This window comes from Esox lucius, chromosome 8 (genome assembly GCF_011004845.1).
Source record: "Esox lucius isolate fEsoLuc1 chromosome 8, fEsoLuc1.pri, whole genome shotgun sequence".
In the NCBI taxonomy this organism is placed as follows: Eukaryota; Metazoa; Chordata; class Actinopteri; order Esociformes; family Esocidae; genus Esox; species Esox lucius.
The window spans coordinates 7290009-7305844 of NC_047576.1; the positions used below are offsets into that span (position 1 = coordinate 7290009).

Genomic DNA, 15836 nt, shown 5'->3' on the forward strand with positions numbered 1-15836 from the left:
GTCACCTATAATAAGTGGCCATTCCTATTGCATGGCAGTTACAAAGTTAAAAGCCACATAAGTTCAGCCTCCTAAGAGGGAAGATCCTCTGATGCACCTTTCCCACTGTCAACTGTCTTTCTATAAGAACATTTGTGTTATTCAATAAATAGCATTCATTTTATTTAATGTACTTACTTACATATTTTACATTATTTATGTTGTTCTTTTTGTTGTCCTGTTGTTGCCATAAAAGTGCAACAGCCTTACCTAAATCAGGGTTTTTCAAAGTCTGGGTCCCCATTCATGGGTGGACCGTGGTAGATAAACATTGGGTTTGTCAAGCAGGTAGAATTTGTGCCTGCCGAGTTCTATGTTCTGAAAAACCTCTTAAAGGGTCTCCCACACAGTTTCTACAAGAACCCGTAAAGTACCCTTCAAGAATATTTTGTTTTGAATGTACTACTACTAAAAATAATGTAAGAACTGTACTTTTTGAAAATGCCTTTTTGTTTAGTTTCATTTGGCTTGCGATGATTTGTCATTTTATAAGAAGTGGGTAGCTTGAAATTTTTTTTAAAACCACTCATAATAAAGCTTTGCTTTATCATATATGTTGTCATATTACAAAGTGTACAGTCAGTAAAATAAACGTTATGGTTTTACATTTAAGCATTCAGTAACTGGGTTCCCTGAACCATTCTGTGTTCACAGTTGCAGTACAAATGAGAACATATCACCAGTCTATCCTTACATCTACCTGGATAACAACGGTCATGTATTTGACAACCAACCTCTCCATGTCATCAGTTCCTGCACATTAGGCATCTACTCCTTCCCCTTTGACATTCAGAACTGCACTTTGACCTTTGGCTCCTTCCTGCACTATGGTAGGTGAAAACCCTGACGCGAGTGTGCAAATCATTAGTGATCTATGCTAACTTGCTAAGATAGTGAATATTTCCACTGGGGTTTAGAATTAGATGCAAACTGGGACATCGACATACTTGTAAATGGTGGTGATTTCTTGTGTCCCAACTACAGCAAATCACTCTGATAGTGAATACTGAATGAACGTGGAGTGTTAGATTTCAAACAATGTTTCATGTAATATGTTTACATCCTTGATGTGGCCAACTCTTGTCGTCCCAGCTAACGACATTCGGACGGTCATCGGAAGGTCAGGGGAGGATATTCTTAAACAGTCGATTGAAGTACTTGAGACTAACAGGGAGTGGGAGTTGATTGACATCATTCCCACCCACAATATACTGGAGTTGATGGAGGGAACATACGACCAAATCATCTACTATGTGAGTGAAGACGTCGAGTCTGTGCAATTCATCATGCATGCTAGACATCTACCACCTGTGCCAGAGTTAATTTCAGTCACTACCTGAAATGTATGTCATGGTTTATCACTGTGATTTTAAAGTATGTTCACTTTACTAATGCTTCATACGCCGTCATAAGAAACACAAGTGTTACAAAGCATCTATAACTGTACATCATGCTCTATAAAAAGTTAACAAATGCAGTTTTACTGTATTACAAATAATCATTGTCAATTATAACATTGCATGACTAGGACTTGAATTGCTTGTGAAGGCATAGTAAATGCTTTATAAAACTTCTGTTGAGAAAAAGTGATTTTAACCTGTACCTTATACCATATTTCTATACATTTATAGACTGTGTGCACATGTATTTACACACAGTTGATAAATGAGCCGCCAGGATTAATTTCAGTAAGAGCCACTGTGTGTCTCTGTCATTACTCTCCCTCACCACCAGGTTGTGCTGAAGAGACGGCCAATGCATTACGTGGTAAACCTGGTTCTCCCCAGCTGTTTCCTCATAATCATTGACCTCTTCAGCTTCTTGTTGCCTCCTGCGGAAGTCGACCGCTCAACCTTCAAGATCACCCTGATTTTGGGAAACACGGTCTTCCTGATCATGGCCAACAACCTCCTGCCTGTGACAGGAGAGACCACGCCCATTATCAGTAAGCCAGATGAAAGCTGCCTTCAAATGGGTCTTTGGATTCTCAAATTCCCAATGAATTAAATCATAGATAGACAGGCTAGTCATGTAATAAGAACAACTGAAGTCATAAAAACTCGTCAACAAATTCTGTTTTGAACTAGCTGACAATTCTAAGAATACCCGAACACTGATTATATGGCCACATCATACACCTTATTCTCCTCTTTATCTCTGAAGACCCTTCTGGACTTTTCCTCAATCTGTTTGTAAACACCCCAAAATCTTCCACTCTACTTTAGCATGGTCCTTGTCCAGACTACTGTCTTAGAAGTCTGCAGGTATCCCTGTTCCTTTTTATGTCTGGCCTCTTTCTTTCTCTGTAGGCGTTTTCTTCTCCCTCAGTCTGGCTCTGATGGTGATCAGTCTGCTGGAGACAGTTTTCATCACCAACATCCAGTGTAGCTCCAGTAACTACCCGGCTGTTCCCCGCTGGCTCAGGCTCATCGTCCTGGACTACTTGGCCCGCCTTGTACATCTGTACCAGCCTCTCGGACACCAGCACGGCAAAAGCCTCGAGGTCAAACTACAGCCAGACGTTGCCAATCACACCCCATTTGAAGGTACACAACATTCCTATCGTCTCCTGTTCACCAGGAACACTCAACGGAATGTTCCGACCCTAGGCATTAGCAACACAAGCGGTCGCTTAGGGCCCATGACCACTAAGGGGGCCCCAAATCAAATTTTGCTTAGGGCCCCCCAAAAAAAGGCTACAGCCTGGTCTGCATACAACAGATACATATACACGGGGGAACTACGGCGATGTCTTATTACGAAATACTAATGCTTGTCCATATTTTGTGTGTTCTGTGTGAAAACTAGCAGAACCCCCAAGCACCCTTCCACCAATGGTGGAGCCCATCCTGGTGGAGCTCAGACAGCTGTGTACCGACCTGGAAGCCATCCGCACCCAGATAGACAAGCACTTCCTGGGGAACGAAAACACAAGCGAGTGGGTACACATTGGGAAGGTGTTGGACAGGCTGTTGTTCCTTCTCCACATTGTCTTCATCTCTGTCAGCTTCATCACCATCATCTGCGTCTGGAGCTTGTGGTACCGACTAGTCCCGGGCAAATATTAATGAAAAGCTGAGAAGTAGAGCAGAAGTAGACAAAGATTTCATACGCTTCACATTTTCTTGTCTAACTTGTCTTGATAATAGCTTGTGTTAGACATATCATTATGTAATACAGCAATTGGCTCATTCTTACATTAATTCTACAGATCAAGTCCAATAGACATTTTTTCTGTCCCTCAATAATTATGAACTTTGCTTTTCAATAATTATGAATTTTCAGACTTGGAGCTATAATGCAAAATGACTTGAAGAAAAAAGTGAACAGTTTAGTACATGAGAACAGGACAAGCAACAGATAGCTTTCCTATGAACCAGTGGGAGTGGGCACTTCAAAATAATTAAATTGTGGTATGTAATTAAAGTATCCCATTGTCAGCTTCGTATTGAAAAATTTGTGAAGATATCAGTCACAAATCCTACACAGCACAGTTCTCTGTGAGGGGCCATGTTGTCAGCACAGTTCTCTGTGAGGGGCCATGTTGTCAGCACAGTGCTCTGTGAGGGGCCATGTTGTCAGCACAGTTCTCTGTGAGGGGCCATGTTGTCAGCACAGTGCTCCGTGAGGGGCCATGTTGTCAGCACAGTGCTCTGTGAGGGGCCATGTTGTCAGCACAGTTCTCCGTGAGGGGCCATGTTGTCAGAACAGTGCTCCGTGAGGGGCCATGTTGTCAGAACAGTGCTCTGTGAGGGGCCATGTTGTCAGAACAGTGCTCTGTGAGGGGCCATGTTGTCAGAACAGTGCTCTGTGAGGGGCCATGTTGTCAGCACAGTGCTCTGTGAGGGGCCATGTTGTCAGCACAGTGCTCCGTGAGGGGCCATGTTGTCAGAACAGTGCTCTGTGAGGGGCCATTTGTCTACAGCAGTATTTCCCAATCCTGGTCCTGGGGACCCAAAGGGGTGCATGTTTTTGCCCTTGCAACCACCTGATTCAAATTAAAGACTTGATGACAGGTTGATTATGTCAATCAAGTGTGTGAGTGCTAGGGCAACATTTGAGTCAGGTGTGTGAGTGCTAGGGCAACATTTGAGTCAGGTGTGTGAGTGCTAGGGCAACATTTGAATCAAGTGTGTGAGTGCTAGGGCAACATTTGAGTCAGGTGTGTGAGTGCTAGGGCAACATTTGAGTCAGGTGTGTGAGTGCTAGGGCAACATTTGAGTCAGGTGTGTGAGTGCTAGGGCAAAAACAATTAGTGCACCCCTTTGGGTCCCGAGGACAAGGATTGGGAAACACTGGTCTACAGGATAGTGTCATCAGCATACTGGTGGAGGGGGGATTAAACAGCAGCAGGTGTAACATTATACACACACACAGAGAACAGGGTTGGGCCAAGAATCTAACCACGACAAATTCCCGATATGGCCATGGGTTCAGAAAGGCCTCGGATTTGACGCGCCATAAATGGTTAGCGATAAAGCTAGGTCATGGCGCCCTTTGAAAAGCAGAACTGTGGCAACAGGATTCCAGACCTGCTGCCTTTCAGATGTTTGTGCTGAGAGGTTTGTCAGGCAAACGATAGGGACAGAGATCATGTGTAACTGAAAAAAATGTGTAACTGAAAAAATAAAAACTATTGGTGTATCTTGTATGTGCTTCCGGGTAACTATTTCATAATTAACATTTTCTAGACCAGTGGCTCTTTTGTTCGAGAAAATGATGGATGTCTGTTTCCTGTTATTATGTTTTGTTTTGATAAACACCTTGTAAGCTGGGTGCAAAATGGCTATTTTTTATTATTGAACTCTCTTTAACCCTTCAATTAGCGTCAGAAGTTGGAGGCTCAGTAACTCACAAACAAACAGGTACGTTATTTTGAGAGTCCCAAAAGAGTGTCTGTATGTGCTCTTCAAATTATGTATTGACTGTAAGTAACATTTTAACAAACTATCTCCTTACGCTTACCTTTAGCATAACCCTAACCTTTATCCTAACCCTAACCTTTATCCTAACCCTAACCTTATAATCATATCCTTATTATAATCCTAACCTTATTATAATCATAACCTTATAATCCTATCCTCATTATAATCCTAACCTTATTATAATCCTAACCTTAGCCAGTAGTTGATTATCAACATATAGTTTGTAGATAGTATCTACAGACAAAAATTAGGACTAAATGGTGTAATCATATATTTTTGTGTTCAGAAAATCTGTACTTGCTTAAGTAAACCAACCAATGACATTTTTTGCAGGGGCTTACTCGTGATCCTGACACGTGATTCAAATGGGTGTGGGGACACACACATGGGAACAAAGGTCACCAATTGCTGAAGTTTTGAAAGTGAAATGTATTCTCATTCGTGCTTGATACAGGATTTCAGCTGCTTAACAGTTTGAGGTCAAATTTGTCATATTTTTCATTTCATAATGCAAATGTTTTCAATGGGAGACAGGTCTGGACTGCAGGCAGGCCAGTTTAGCACCCAGACTGTTTTGCTACAGAGCCATGCTGTTGTAATACATGCATAATGTGGTTTGGTATTTTCTTGCTTACATAAGAAAGGCCTTCCCTGAAAAAGAAGTCTGGTTGGCAGCATATGTTGCTCCAAAACCTGTATATATTGTTCAGCATTAATGGTGTCTTCACAGATGTGCAAGTCACCCTTGCCATGTGCACAAATGCACCCCCATACCATCACAGATGCTGCCTTTTGAACTGTGCTCTAATAAGAAGCCAGATGGTCCCTGTCCTCTTTAGTCCAGAGGACGCCGCATCCATTATTAAAAAAAAAAATTTCAATTATTTTGATTTGTCAGACCACAGGACAGTTTTCCACTTCGCCTCAGTCCATCTTAAATGAGCTCGGGCCCAGAGAAGGTGGCAGCATTTTAGGATCTTGTTTATACATGGTTTCTTTTTTGCATGGTAGAGTTTTAACCGTGTTCACAGACAATGGTTTTCGGAAGTGTTCCTGAGCCCATGCAATGAGTTCCATTATCAGAATCGTGTCAATTTTAATGCAGTGCCACCTGAGGGCCTGAAGATCACGGCCATCCAATATTGTTTGTTCTTTGTTCCTTGCATACAGCAATTTCTCCAGATTCTCTAAATATTCTAATGATGTTATGTACCGTAGATGATGTGATCCCCAAACTCTTTGCAATTTTACATTGAGAAACGTTATTCTTAAATTGTTGCACTATTGGCCCGCGCCGTCTTTCACAGAGTGGTGAATCCCTTCCCAACTTTACTTCTGACAGACCCATCCTCTCTGGAATTATCTTTTAATACCCAATCAAATGACTGACCTTTTGCCAATTAACCTGATTAATTGTGAGATGTTCAACCAGTTTTTTTTTTTAGCTTTACACAACTTTTCCAGTTCATCTCCTCTGGGCACAGATGTCATGAACACAGAAAACAACATGGCTGAGTGGTAACAGTAGGTGTAAAAAAACAACTCAGTGGCGTGACCGATTACATGAATGTGTGTGTGTGTGTGTGTGTGTTGGGGGGGGGGGGGTTGGAGATAATTTCCATGTGTGTGTGGGTGTTCAATTTTACCTCGTTGCGCCAACCCAAGACAAACTGCACTAGCTGTTGTGGCTAACACTGTACTTATTTTCCACTGGGCTTTCCAGCAACTAAGGAGTTTGGCCCTGCTCAGTTCAGGTCAGCTTGCGTCAGGTCAGATCGCCTCAGTGTTACGAAAAGGCCATTGAAGCTGTGGTGTCACACCGTCTGCATTAGAAGTCATCCCTCTGGTTGTCAGGGCTGTTTGTCTGCAGGATATTTGTTTAGCTAGTTTCGTCCAAGAGCACACATGATGGAAAAGTCACTGAGAATAATTCTTGCATCAGGCTTCGTTCTATTGGCAGGTAATATGCTTAATCTACTTGCAAGACCTCAGTCATCCATAAATGGGCATTAGATTAAGTTTGCATATATTTTATTGTGTGGTGAATTATTGTATTATATAACCATTTCATTTATATTCTCAATATTTTTTTATAATAATATCCTTTTAATGTTAGTACTCAGAATAAAAAATGTAAGGTCAATATGCAACACTCTCTGCCACACCACAGCTGTCAGCTGGAAGGATTATTTTGGATAGGAGAAATGCTCACTAACTGGGATGTAAAAATATCTGTGCTCAAATTCTGAGAGAAAGACACTTTGTATGGCTTTTATTTCAGATCAGGTAATATGGGACCAACACTTTACATGTTGTGTTTAAGTATTAATAGAACGTTTCTGAACACTTCTAAAACAATCCTTACAATATCTTAGTGGGTGTGATGTGTGTTCCTCAGTATCTATATAACTTGTGATTATTCACAACTCATTCATAAACCATAATCATCTTAACATCAATGTGAATGTAGATGTGTTTGCAAATATCTGAAAAGTGTAATGGAGCCAACATGCTTGCAGTCGCATGCTCATACAGTAGCTATGCGCTGGGTGTAATCTTGTCAAATATGGGACCAAATTCTACACTTTTAATTTGTTTAAAACACTATGTATGTTAAAAAGGTCCAAATACGTTCTTCAAATGGGTGACTATATATGGCAGATTTTTGAGTTGATAATCAAGACTCATTTTATAATTTCCATCATACATTCTGACAGTTAATTTGACCTACTGGGGTCTTTTTGTACCGGTCAGTTTCATGAGGGTGAGAAATGGCAGTGGATAATAACATTTAACAGAAGCCTGTTTTTATAACCAGTGTGTATTTTTATTCCAGATGCTGAACAAACAGTTCACAGGATTTCCTTGTGCCCCACAAAAATGTACTAGTGTTCATTAGATGCAGAGTTTAGTGGGTCCACGGCATTTTCTGTCATTAACTTGCCCAGTTTCTTCAAATTTATTTCCGTCATTTCTTTTAGCATCTCACAAGATATCAACTAACTTCAGGATATCATAATAAAAAATAAAAACGTTTTTTTTTACACCACAACGTTCAGGACAAGCATGTTCATGTCACCATGAAACCCACAGAAAAGGTATTTATTTCTGTCTCACTATTTCTTTTGTTCTACCTGCTCTTGTGTCCTCGTCCTCTCCACCTGTGCCTCTAAGCGCATTCATGTGGATGTCACTTGGTCTGTAAAGAGGGCCACAGCGGTCCGACCTACGAGTCAATGCAGAGGGTGTTTGACCACATCGCCTTCCGACCCGTGGTTAACCTGAGCCACCCCACCTTGGCAAACCTCTCCTTCACCCTGTATGCTGTCCTGGGGGTGGTAAGTACAGGACAGCATCTCCTTCACCCTGTAAGCTGTCCTGGGGGTGGTAAGTACAGGACAGCATCTCCTTCACCCTGTACGCTGTCCTGGGGTGGTAAGTATTAGACATCTTGAGCTGCACCTTTCCTCATAGTTTAGAGAATAAATCTTGTTCTGTGTGGTTTTGTTTCAGAACGAGAAGACCCAGATCCTCACCACCTTCCTGTGGTTGAGGCTGGTGAGTGTCAGGAGACCGACGGACATCCTCCTGTTTTCACATACACGCAAGCATGGACACACACACACACACACACGCACACACACACATACTATGTTTGTGTAACTTGTGGGGACCAGAAAAACAAAATTCCATGCTCCCTTGCCGTAATCTTAACCCTTAACCTAACCCTAACCTTAACCTAACCCTAATCTAAACCTAACCTTAACCTCAATAAAAATAAGTATAAATATAGTTTTACTATTCTTATTGTGACAAAATGTCCCACAAAGTGATGAAAACAAGGCCACACACACTTTTTTAACCCTTGTTTGTTTAGTACTGGCATCATGAGTTCCTGGTTTGGGAACCTGAGGATTGTGGCGGTGTGACCAGGATTTCACTTCCTGTCCAAGACCTCTGGATGCCTGACATCATCGTATATGAGTTGTGAGTCTTGAGCATGTCTTGTGTCCCCCCTTACATCCCTCTCTGTCTTTGCATCTTAACGTTTCCGCACCAACAACTTCCAGCTCTCTTATGCCTTCCCTCTCTCTTCTCCCCCATTTCTCTCTCTCTCATCTTGCATAGATCCATCTCCTTTCCTTCTCTCTTCCTCCCGTACCCACCTTGCTCATCATCCCCTTTTGCTCTCTCATCCCCTTTCGCTCCCTCATCCCTCCCTCAGTGTGGATGATGACGTGTCTCAGCACTGTCCCTATGTGTATGTCAACCACACGGGCCACATTCGCTACGACAGGATGCTGCGTCTCGTCAGCGCCTGCAACCTGGAGATCTTCAGCTTCCCCTTCGATGTGCAGAACTGCACACTGACCTTTGGCTCCTACATGCACACAGGTAACTAACTTCACTGTGATAGGCTCTCACTTAGTTTACAATACACTTGATCCCACCCAAAAATATACCCTGTTCATTTACTTACCTTTGAGACGTGATCTGTACACGAAAAGCAGACCCTTTCAACCTCCTCGTAGGAACGTAACAACTCCTGAATTTCTTAGGCAATACCTCCAATTGACATTTCAATCATTTAGCATGTATATCTTCAATATGCATTAAACAAAATCAACACCAACATCTTATCACACACACGTCCCTGGTTTGCTGCTGACACAGAGCTGAATCCTTTCCTCCTTCCCTCTGTCTCTGACACCCAGTTAGGGATGTGCGTTTGAGCCCCGCCCTGTCCTTTGAGGAGATGTCGGTGAACTCCAAACAGTACCTGGAGACCAGCGGGGAGTGGGAGCTGGTCAACCTCTATGGACAGGCGTCTGTCCTCAAATTCGGCATCGACGAATGGGACATCATCACTTTCTGGGTGAGACAGAACACTAAGTCATGGATACAAGGACTACACATTGTTTTTCCATAAGCACCAACAGAGACATCCGGCTTCCTAATACAGCTGCTGCACTTGCTGTTATTCCCCATTAGGTGGTGATAAAGCGCCGGCCAATGCTGTACGTCGTCAACCTCCTCATCCCCAGCTCCTTCCTCATGCTGATCGACATCCTGTCTTTCTACCTGCCCCCGCACAGCGTGGACCGCGCCTCCTTCAAGATGACTCTGATTTTGGGCTACACCGTCTTCCTGCTCATCATGAACGACCTGCTGCCCAGCACAGCCAACGGCACACCGCTCATAGGTCGGGGTCCTGTTCGGTGGTTTAGGAAACTCGTTTTTTGTAGCATTTCTTATTGGATGTGTCTGGATAGTTCTAACAAGTTTCAGTACGTTTTTATATATTTAAAGTATTTCCGTAATGAACACAGCCCAGAGCAGCATGAAAGGAATCAGACAACGATTACTGTATCTGCAAAATTACTTCAGTGTCAAATTTAAAATATTTTTAACAGGAGCGCTCCAATTACACTTGTCTCACAAAGACACAATCTGGGTAAGAGAGTAGCCTAACTAACTATTGTGTTCCCATTTTCTTGAATCAGCCTAACTTCAGCCACTTGGAAGGTGAATTTATAATTTAAAGAGGTCTCCTGATTTGGAAGGGAATTTGACCTACATGTTTATATAGCGTGTCCCTACTGCCCTCTACTCTCAGGCATCTACTTCTCGGTGTGTCTAGCTCTCATGGTTATCAGCCTGTTGGAGACGGTCATCATCACCAACGTTCTCCACCAGAACTCCATGAAGTACCGCGAGGTGCCCAGCTGGGTGCGCGTGGTCATCCTCAAATACATTGCGCGTATGATCTGCTACAAGCGGCCCGACGAGACGGCTCAACCCTCAGCCTCCATGGCATCCGGCCAGGAGCACAAGGCGGCCAGACCAGACCCCGTATGTCCTTCCTGGGTGGTCGCTCCGGGCACCCCCGTGCACGCTCCGGTATCGCACACTACCAGCAATAATGGTGAGTAGTTGTTCAGCGATATATCGGACTAGCCGACAGATATTTATTATAAATTAACAGTCCATATTCAGGGTTGTTTCCATTTAGGTGAACATGAGTAGTATCATAGATTTGTCAAGACACAAACGGAAACCAAGCAGCCTCAGTTCTGGACTTTTGGAGAAGTCCCGTTTTCACAGGTTTTAGCAACTGCCCGGTTACCTGAACTTTTGTTTCCGGTTCAACAACAATTATCTTCAATTTAACTTCTATTGTCAATTTAACTGTTAATGTCCTAATTGTGACTGGACAGCCTCCAGGGCCAATCCCTGACACATTAAATCATATCAGCATATTTTCAGAACTCTACCCCACCTTGTAGATCAAACATGTCGTTCTTGTAAACACTCATGCATGACAACCTGGCTAGGGATCAACCCGTCTGGTCTACCTGATCCTAAAGCAGAGATCCAGCTCTTATTAACACCACCCCTTCCTTCTTTTATTTCAGGCGCGGTGGCCGCGTGCCAGGTGCCTTCGGTGCCCGAGCTGCGTCAGATCTGCCTGCACCTGAGTGACCTGCGAGCCCACCTGCTCTCTCAGCAGAAGGAAGACGTGCTCCTGGAGCAGTGGTGTCACGTGGGTTACATCCTGGACATCCTGCTGTTTCGCATCTACCTGATCATCATATCTTGCTATGCCATGGTCATCGTCTGCATGTGGTGCATATGGATCAAACAGTGACAGGCAAATGCACCCAGAGGAAAAGGAAAGAAATCGGGGCGGAAAATACATCCTTTAACTTCATCTAACAAATTTCTATTTAACATACATTGCTCCAAAAAAATGTGGGAACACGTAAATCACGCAGCGGGTCTCGATGAACAAAATATATTAAAGATCAGAATCTTTTACTGTACATTGTGTAACTCATTGAGAACAAAATGACCTAACAACGGTCGTCTGTTTCTGACTGTTAGGTAAGAAACATGCACACCAGTAGCCCACTGGAGGTCATTTTGTAGGGGTCAGGCAGTGCTCCTCCTGTTCCACATCACACAAAGGAGCACCTGTCCTGCTGCTTAGTTGATGCCCTTCTACAGCCCTGTACAGCTCTCCTCATTTAACGTCTCGTCTCCTGGTATCTCCTCCATACTCTGTACTGGGAGACTCAACAAAGCTTCTTGTGACGGCACATATGGATGGGGTTGTCTTGCTGTTGCCTCTCCCCCTACAGAAAATATATTTTTGCAATGGAAAATGTATGTAGATTGTATGATGAATATATGTTGAACACATTTAACTTGATTCAAAATAAATTTCAGGTATGAAAATGTACAAACCCGATTCCAAAAAAGTTGGGGACACTGTACAAATTATGAGTGAAAAAGGAATGGAATAATTTACAAATCACCTAAACTTATATTTACACTCACCTAAAGGATTATTAGGAACACCATACTAATACTGTGTTTGACCCCCTTTCGCCTTCAGAACTGCCTTAATTCTATGTGGCATTGATCCAACAAGGTGCTGAAAGCATTCTTTAGAAATGTTGGCCCATATTGATAGGATAGCATCTTGCAGTTGATGGAGATTTGTGGGATGCACATCCAGGGCACGAAGCTTCCGTTCCACCACATCCCAAAGATGCTCTATTGGGTTGAGATCTGGTGACTGTGGGGGCCATTTCAGTACAGTGAACTCATTGTCATGTTCAAAAAACCAATTTGAAATGATTTGAGCTTTGTGACATGGTGCATTATCCTGCTAGAAGTAGCCATCAGAGGATGGGTACATGGTGGTCATAAAGGGATGGACATGGTCAGAAACAATGCTCAGGTAGGCCGTGGCATTTAAACGATGCCCAATTGGCACTAAGGGGCCTAGAGTGTGCCAAGAAAACATTCCCCACACCATTACTCCACCACCACCAGCCTGCACAGTGGTAACAAGGCATGATGGATCCATGTTCTCATTATGTTTACGCCAAATTCTGACTCTACCATCTGAATGTCTCAACAGAAATCGAGACTCATCATACCAGGCAACATTCTTCCAGTCTTCAACTGTCCAATTTTGGTGAGCTCGTGCAAATTGTAGCCTCTTTTTCCTGTTTGTTGTGGAGATGAGTGGTACCCGGTGGGGTTTTCTGCTGTTGTAGCCCATCCGCCTCAAGGTTCTGCGTGTTGTGGCTTCACAAATGCTTTGCTGCATACCTCGGTTGTAACGAGTGGTTATTTCAGTCAAAGTTGCTCTTCTATCAGCTTGAATCAGTCGGCCCATTCTCCTCTGACCTCTAGCATCAACAAGGCATTTTCGCCCCCAGGACTGCCACATACTGGAGGTTTTTCCCTTTTCACACCATTCTTTGTAAACCCTAGAAATGGTTGTGTGTGAAAATCCCAGTAACTGAGCAGATTGTGAAATACTCAGACCGGCCCGTCTGGCACCAACAACCATGCCACGCTCAAAATTGCAAGTTGTTATCAGCGCTCAGTTCAGAAGCCTGCATCTCTGATGGTATGGGTTTGCATGAGTGCGTGTGGCATGGGCAGCCTACAAATCTGGAAAGGCACCATCAATGCTGACAGTTATATCCCAAGTTCTAGAACAACATATGCTCCCATCCAGACGTTGTCTCTTTCAGGGAAGACCTTGCATTTTCCAACATGACAATGCCAGACTACATACTGCATCAATTACAATGTCATGGCTGCATAGAAGAAGGATCCGGGTACTGAAATGGCCAGCCTGCAGTCCAGATCTCCATAGAAAACATTTGGCGCATCATAAAGAGGAAGGTGCGACAAAGAAGACCTAAGACAGTTGAGCAACTAGAAGCCTGTATTAGACAAGAATGGGACAATATTCCTATTCATAAACTTGAGCAACTTGTCTCCTCAGTCCCCAGACATTTGCAGTCTGTTATAAAAAGAAGAGGGGATGCCACACAGTGGTAAACATGGCCTTGTCCCAACTTTTTTGAGATGTGTTGATGCCATGATATTTAAAATCAACTTATTTTTGCCTTAAAATGATACATTTTCTCAGTTTAAACATTTGATATGTTATCTATATTGTATTCTGAATAAAATACTGAAATTTGAAACTTCCACATCATTGCATTCTGTTTTTATTCACAATTGTACGGTGTCCCAACTTTTTGGGAATCGGGTTTGTATTTCACCTTTTATTCCAAAATGTATGTCAAAATGAATAAATATATTTCAATTTTGTCCAAATGTATTTCAAAACAATTTATGTTCACAGTCACAGACTTTTTATATTGTATCACTTCGTCGCAGACCTGAAAACTGTAATACCTTTATTTCAACATGGAACACAAACTGAGACCAAGATCTCTTTTACAGCTAAACACAGGTGTTATTCCCTTAGTGACCTCAGGTTTTAATGGATATTGGGCCTGGCAAGGACTGTGGAGTCCCTTAGGTGTAACCCAGGGACAGGGTTTTTGCTGATATCAATATTATATTACAGCCAATAATAGGACCAGACTTTCTAAACGAATGCAGCGCACTTGTATTCACATAGTGAATACATAAACAACACTTTCAAAATGTTCATCATTAGTGACATATTGATGACATCACTTTTAAATATTTATTTATAGATATACACTTTCAAAATAGATTTCACCTTGCAGTCACCAATAAAGTTGAATGTAGTGTAGCAACCTTGGTAAGGCCACAACCTGCTCCTCTAGAAGAGATCCCTGTATGGAGCAGTTCTTAGCATGCTTGACTTGCAAGCAGAACATCAGGGCTTTGAGACAGGGGCCAGCCAAATGTCACGGCCGGGAAATTTTAAAGGTGTTAAAAACATTTATTTAGTATATATTTTATAATACATTCTCAAATGCATCTACACATTTTTTTAAATACATTTTATATGCATTTGGTATTATATTTTTTAATGTATTCTAAATGTAATAATTGCATTTCCTTATATACATTAATTGGCCAATGTTTATTGTTTTTAAATGTTAAATGTTTTAAAAAATGTATTTAAAATGTATTTATTTTCCATATGGGTCCAGTGCACCTGCTGTCACCAAAACAGGTGACATTGATTCACAATCGTTTATGCTTCCTAACTGGAAAGATTGATATCCCTGAAGTTTAACGGACTTGGTGTTATACTGTGATGATTACGTGTTCCCTTAATGTTTTTGAGCAGTGTATATGAATACATTACATTTTGCTTCCTACTGTATATGTTCCTATTAGACTAGTTACAATTAGTTAATGAGTCATCTTAAATATATATTTAAAAAAAATAACTATTTTGAGATTTTGGAAAACAAAATATTCACAATAAATACCACCCTCATTTAAGTAAGATCACACCTTGACTTGGGCTGAAAGGGATTGCCCTTTGTGGTGTGAGAGCCATGTGACGCACCACAATTTGTGACGTTTTTCAAATTCATATTAGAGGAGCTGAAGCAGCAGAACATTCTGAGGTGCTGGTACTCAGCACTAAGTCAAGAGTTGGTTGGAAACCAGGAGTTCTGAGTAGACATGTTTCCTCCTGAACAAAAGCACAAGTTTCTTCTTCACGGCGATAGTGTGCTCTCTGTTTGCGGCACACCAACCCTAGTTATTTCAGTTGTCATTACCCACAGTGCTCAATTAACACCTGACCTTGTTATCAGCCTGTAAAATAAAAGGAAAACAGCTATTAGTCTAACTGCTAAGTGTCTTCTTGCCTTCTGCTCGAGTCCACTTGCTTCACCTGCCTCCTATGTTTAAATAAAGACTGTGCCTTAGAGGAAAACATCACAACCCGTAATCACGTCCAAAACGTTTCCCTCCTGCCTCAGGTGTTCACTCTTTTCCAAACCCCACAGGTTTAAACCTGTTAGTGGGGTTGGTACAGGTTAGAGTGAGCTCAAACGTGCCAGTACAAATACCTTTAAAGACCACGAAGAGCAGTGAACAAGT

The 15836-nt window shown here is 42.3% G+C and overlaps 2 protein-coding genes across 3 annotated transcripts; both read left to right on the top strand.

The window, feature by feature from the left end:
- The first annotated feature begins 2368 nt into the window (after positions 1-2368).
- On the top strand, positions 2369-3107 carry LOC117594794 (5-hydroxytryptamine receptor 3A). Of its 2 annotated transcripts, none has more exons than XM_034293741.1 (2): positions 2369-2585; positions 2848-3107. In XM_034293741.1, exons 1-2 carry the CDS (start codon positions 2378-2380, stop codon positions 3105-3107), a joined length of 468 nt encoding a protein of 155 aa, XP_034149632.1. In that variant the 5' UTR covers positions 2369-2377. The 2 variants fall into 2 exon arrangements, with proteins under 2 accessions (XP_034149632.1, XP_034149633.1); XM_034293742.1 differs by having other exon boundaries at positions 2851-3107.
- A 4807-nt stretch (positions 3108-7914) lies between these two features.
- LOC105025371 (5-hydroxytryptamine receptor 3A) lies at positions 7915-11909 on the top strand. Its single transcript, XM_013135010.3, has 8 exons — positions 7915-8302; positions 8478-8522; positions 8842-8951; positions 9190-9359; positions 9680-9840; positions 9957-10167; positions 10582-10890; positions 11381-11909. Exons 1-8 carry the CDS (start codon positions 8201-8203, stop codon positions 11611-11613), a joined length of 1341 nt encoding a protein of 446 aa, XP_012990464.3. The 5' UTR covers positions 7915-8200; the 3' UTR covers positions 11614-11909.
- The last annotated feature ends 3927 nt before the right edge of the window (positions 11910-15836 follow it).

What these genes read in the sequence shown, in the direction of transcription:
- LOC117594794 (XM_034293741.1), top strand. Translation starts at nt 2,378, where the DNA reads ATGGTGATCAGTCTGCTGGAGACAGTTTTCATCACCAACATCCAGTGT. An exon ending in CAATCACACCCCATTTGAAG is followed by an intron (nt 2,586 to 2,847) that starts GTACACAACATT and finishes TGTGAAAACTAG; the next exon opens with CAGAACCCCCAAGCACCCTT.
- LOC105025371 (XM_013135010.3), top strand. Translation starts at nt 8,201, where the DNA reads ATGCAGAGGGTGTTTGACCACATCGCCTTCCGACCCGTGGTTAACCTG. An exon ending in GACATCATCGTATATGAGTT is followed by an intron (nt 8,952 to 9,189) that starts GTGAGTCTTGAG and finishes TCCCTCCCTCAG; the next exon opens with TGTGGATGATGACGTGTCTC. An exon ending in TGGCTCCTACATGCACACAG is followed by an intron (nt 9,360 to 9,679) that starts GTAACTAACTTC and finishes TCTGACACCCAG; the next exon opens with TTAGGGATGTGCGTTTGAGC.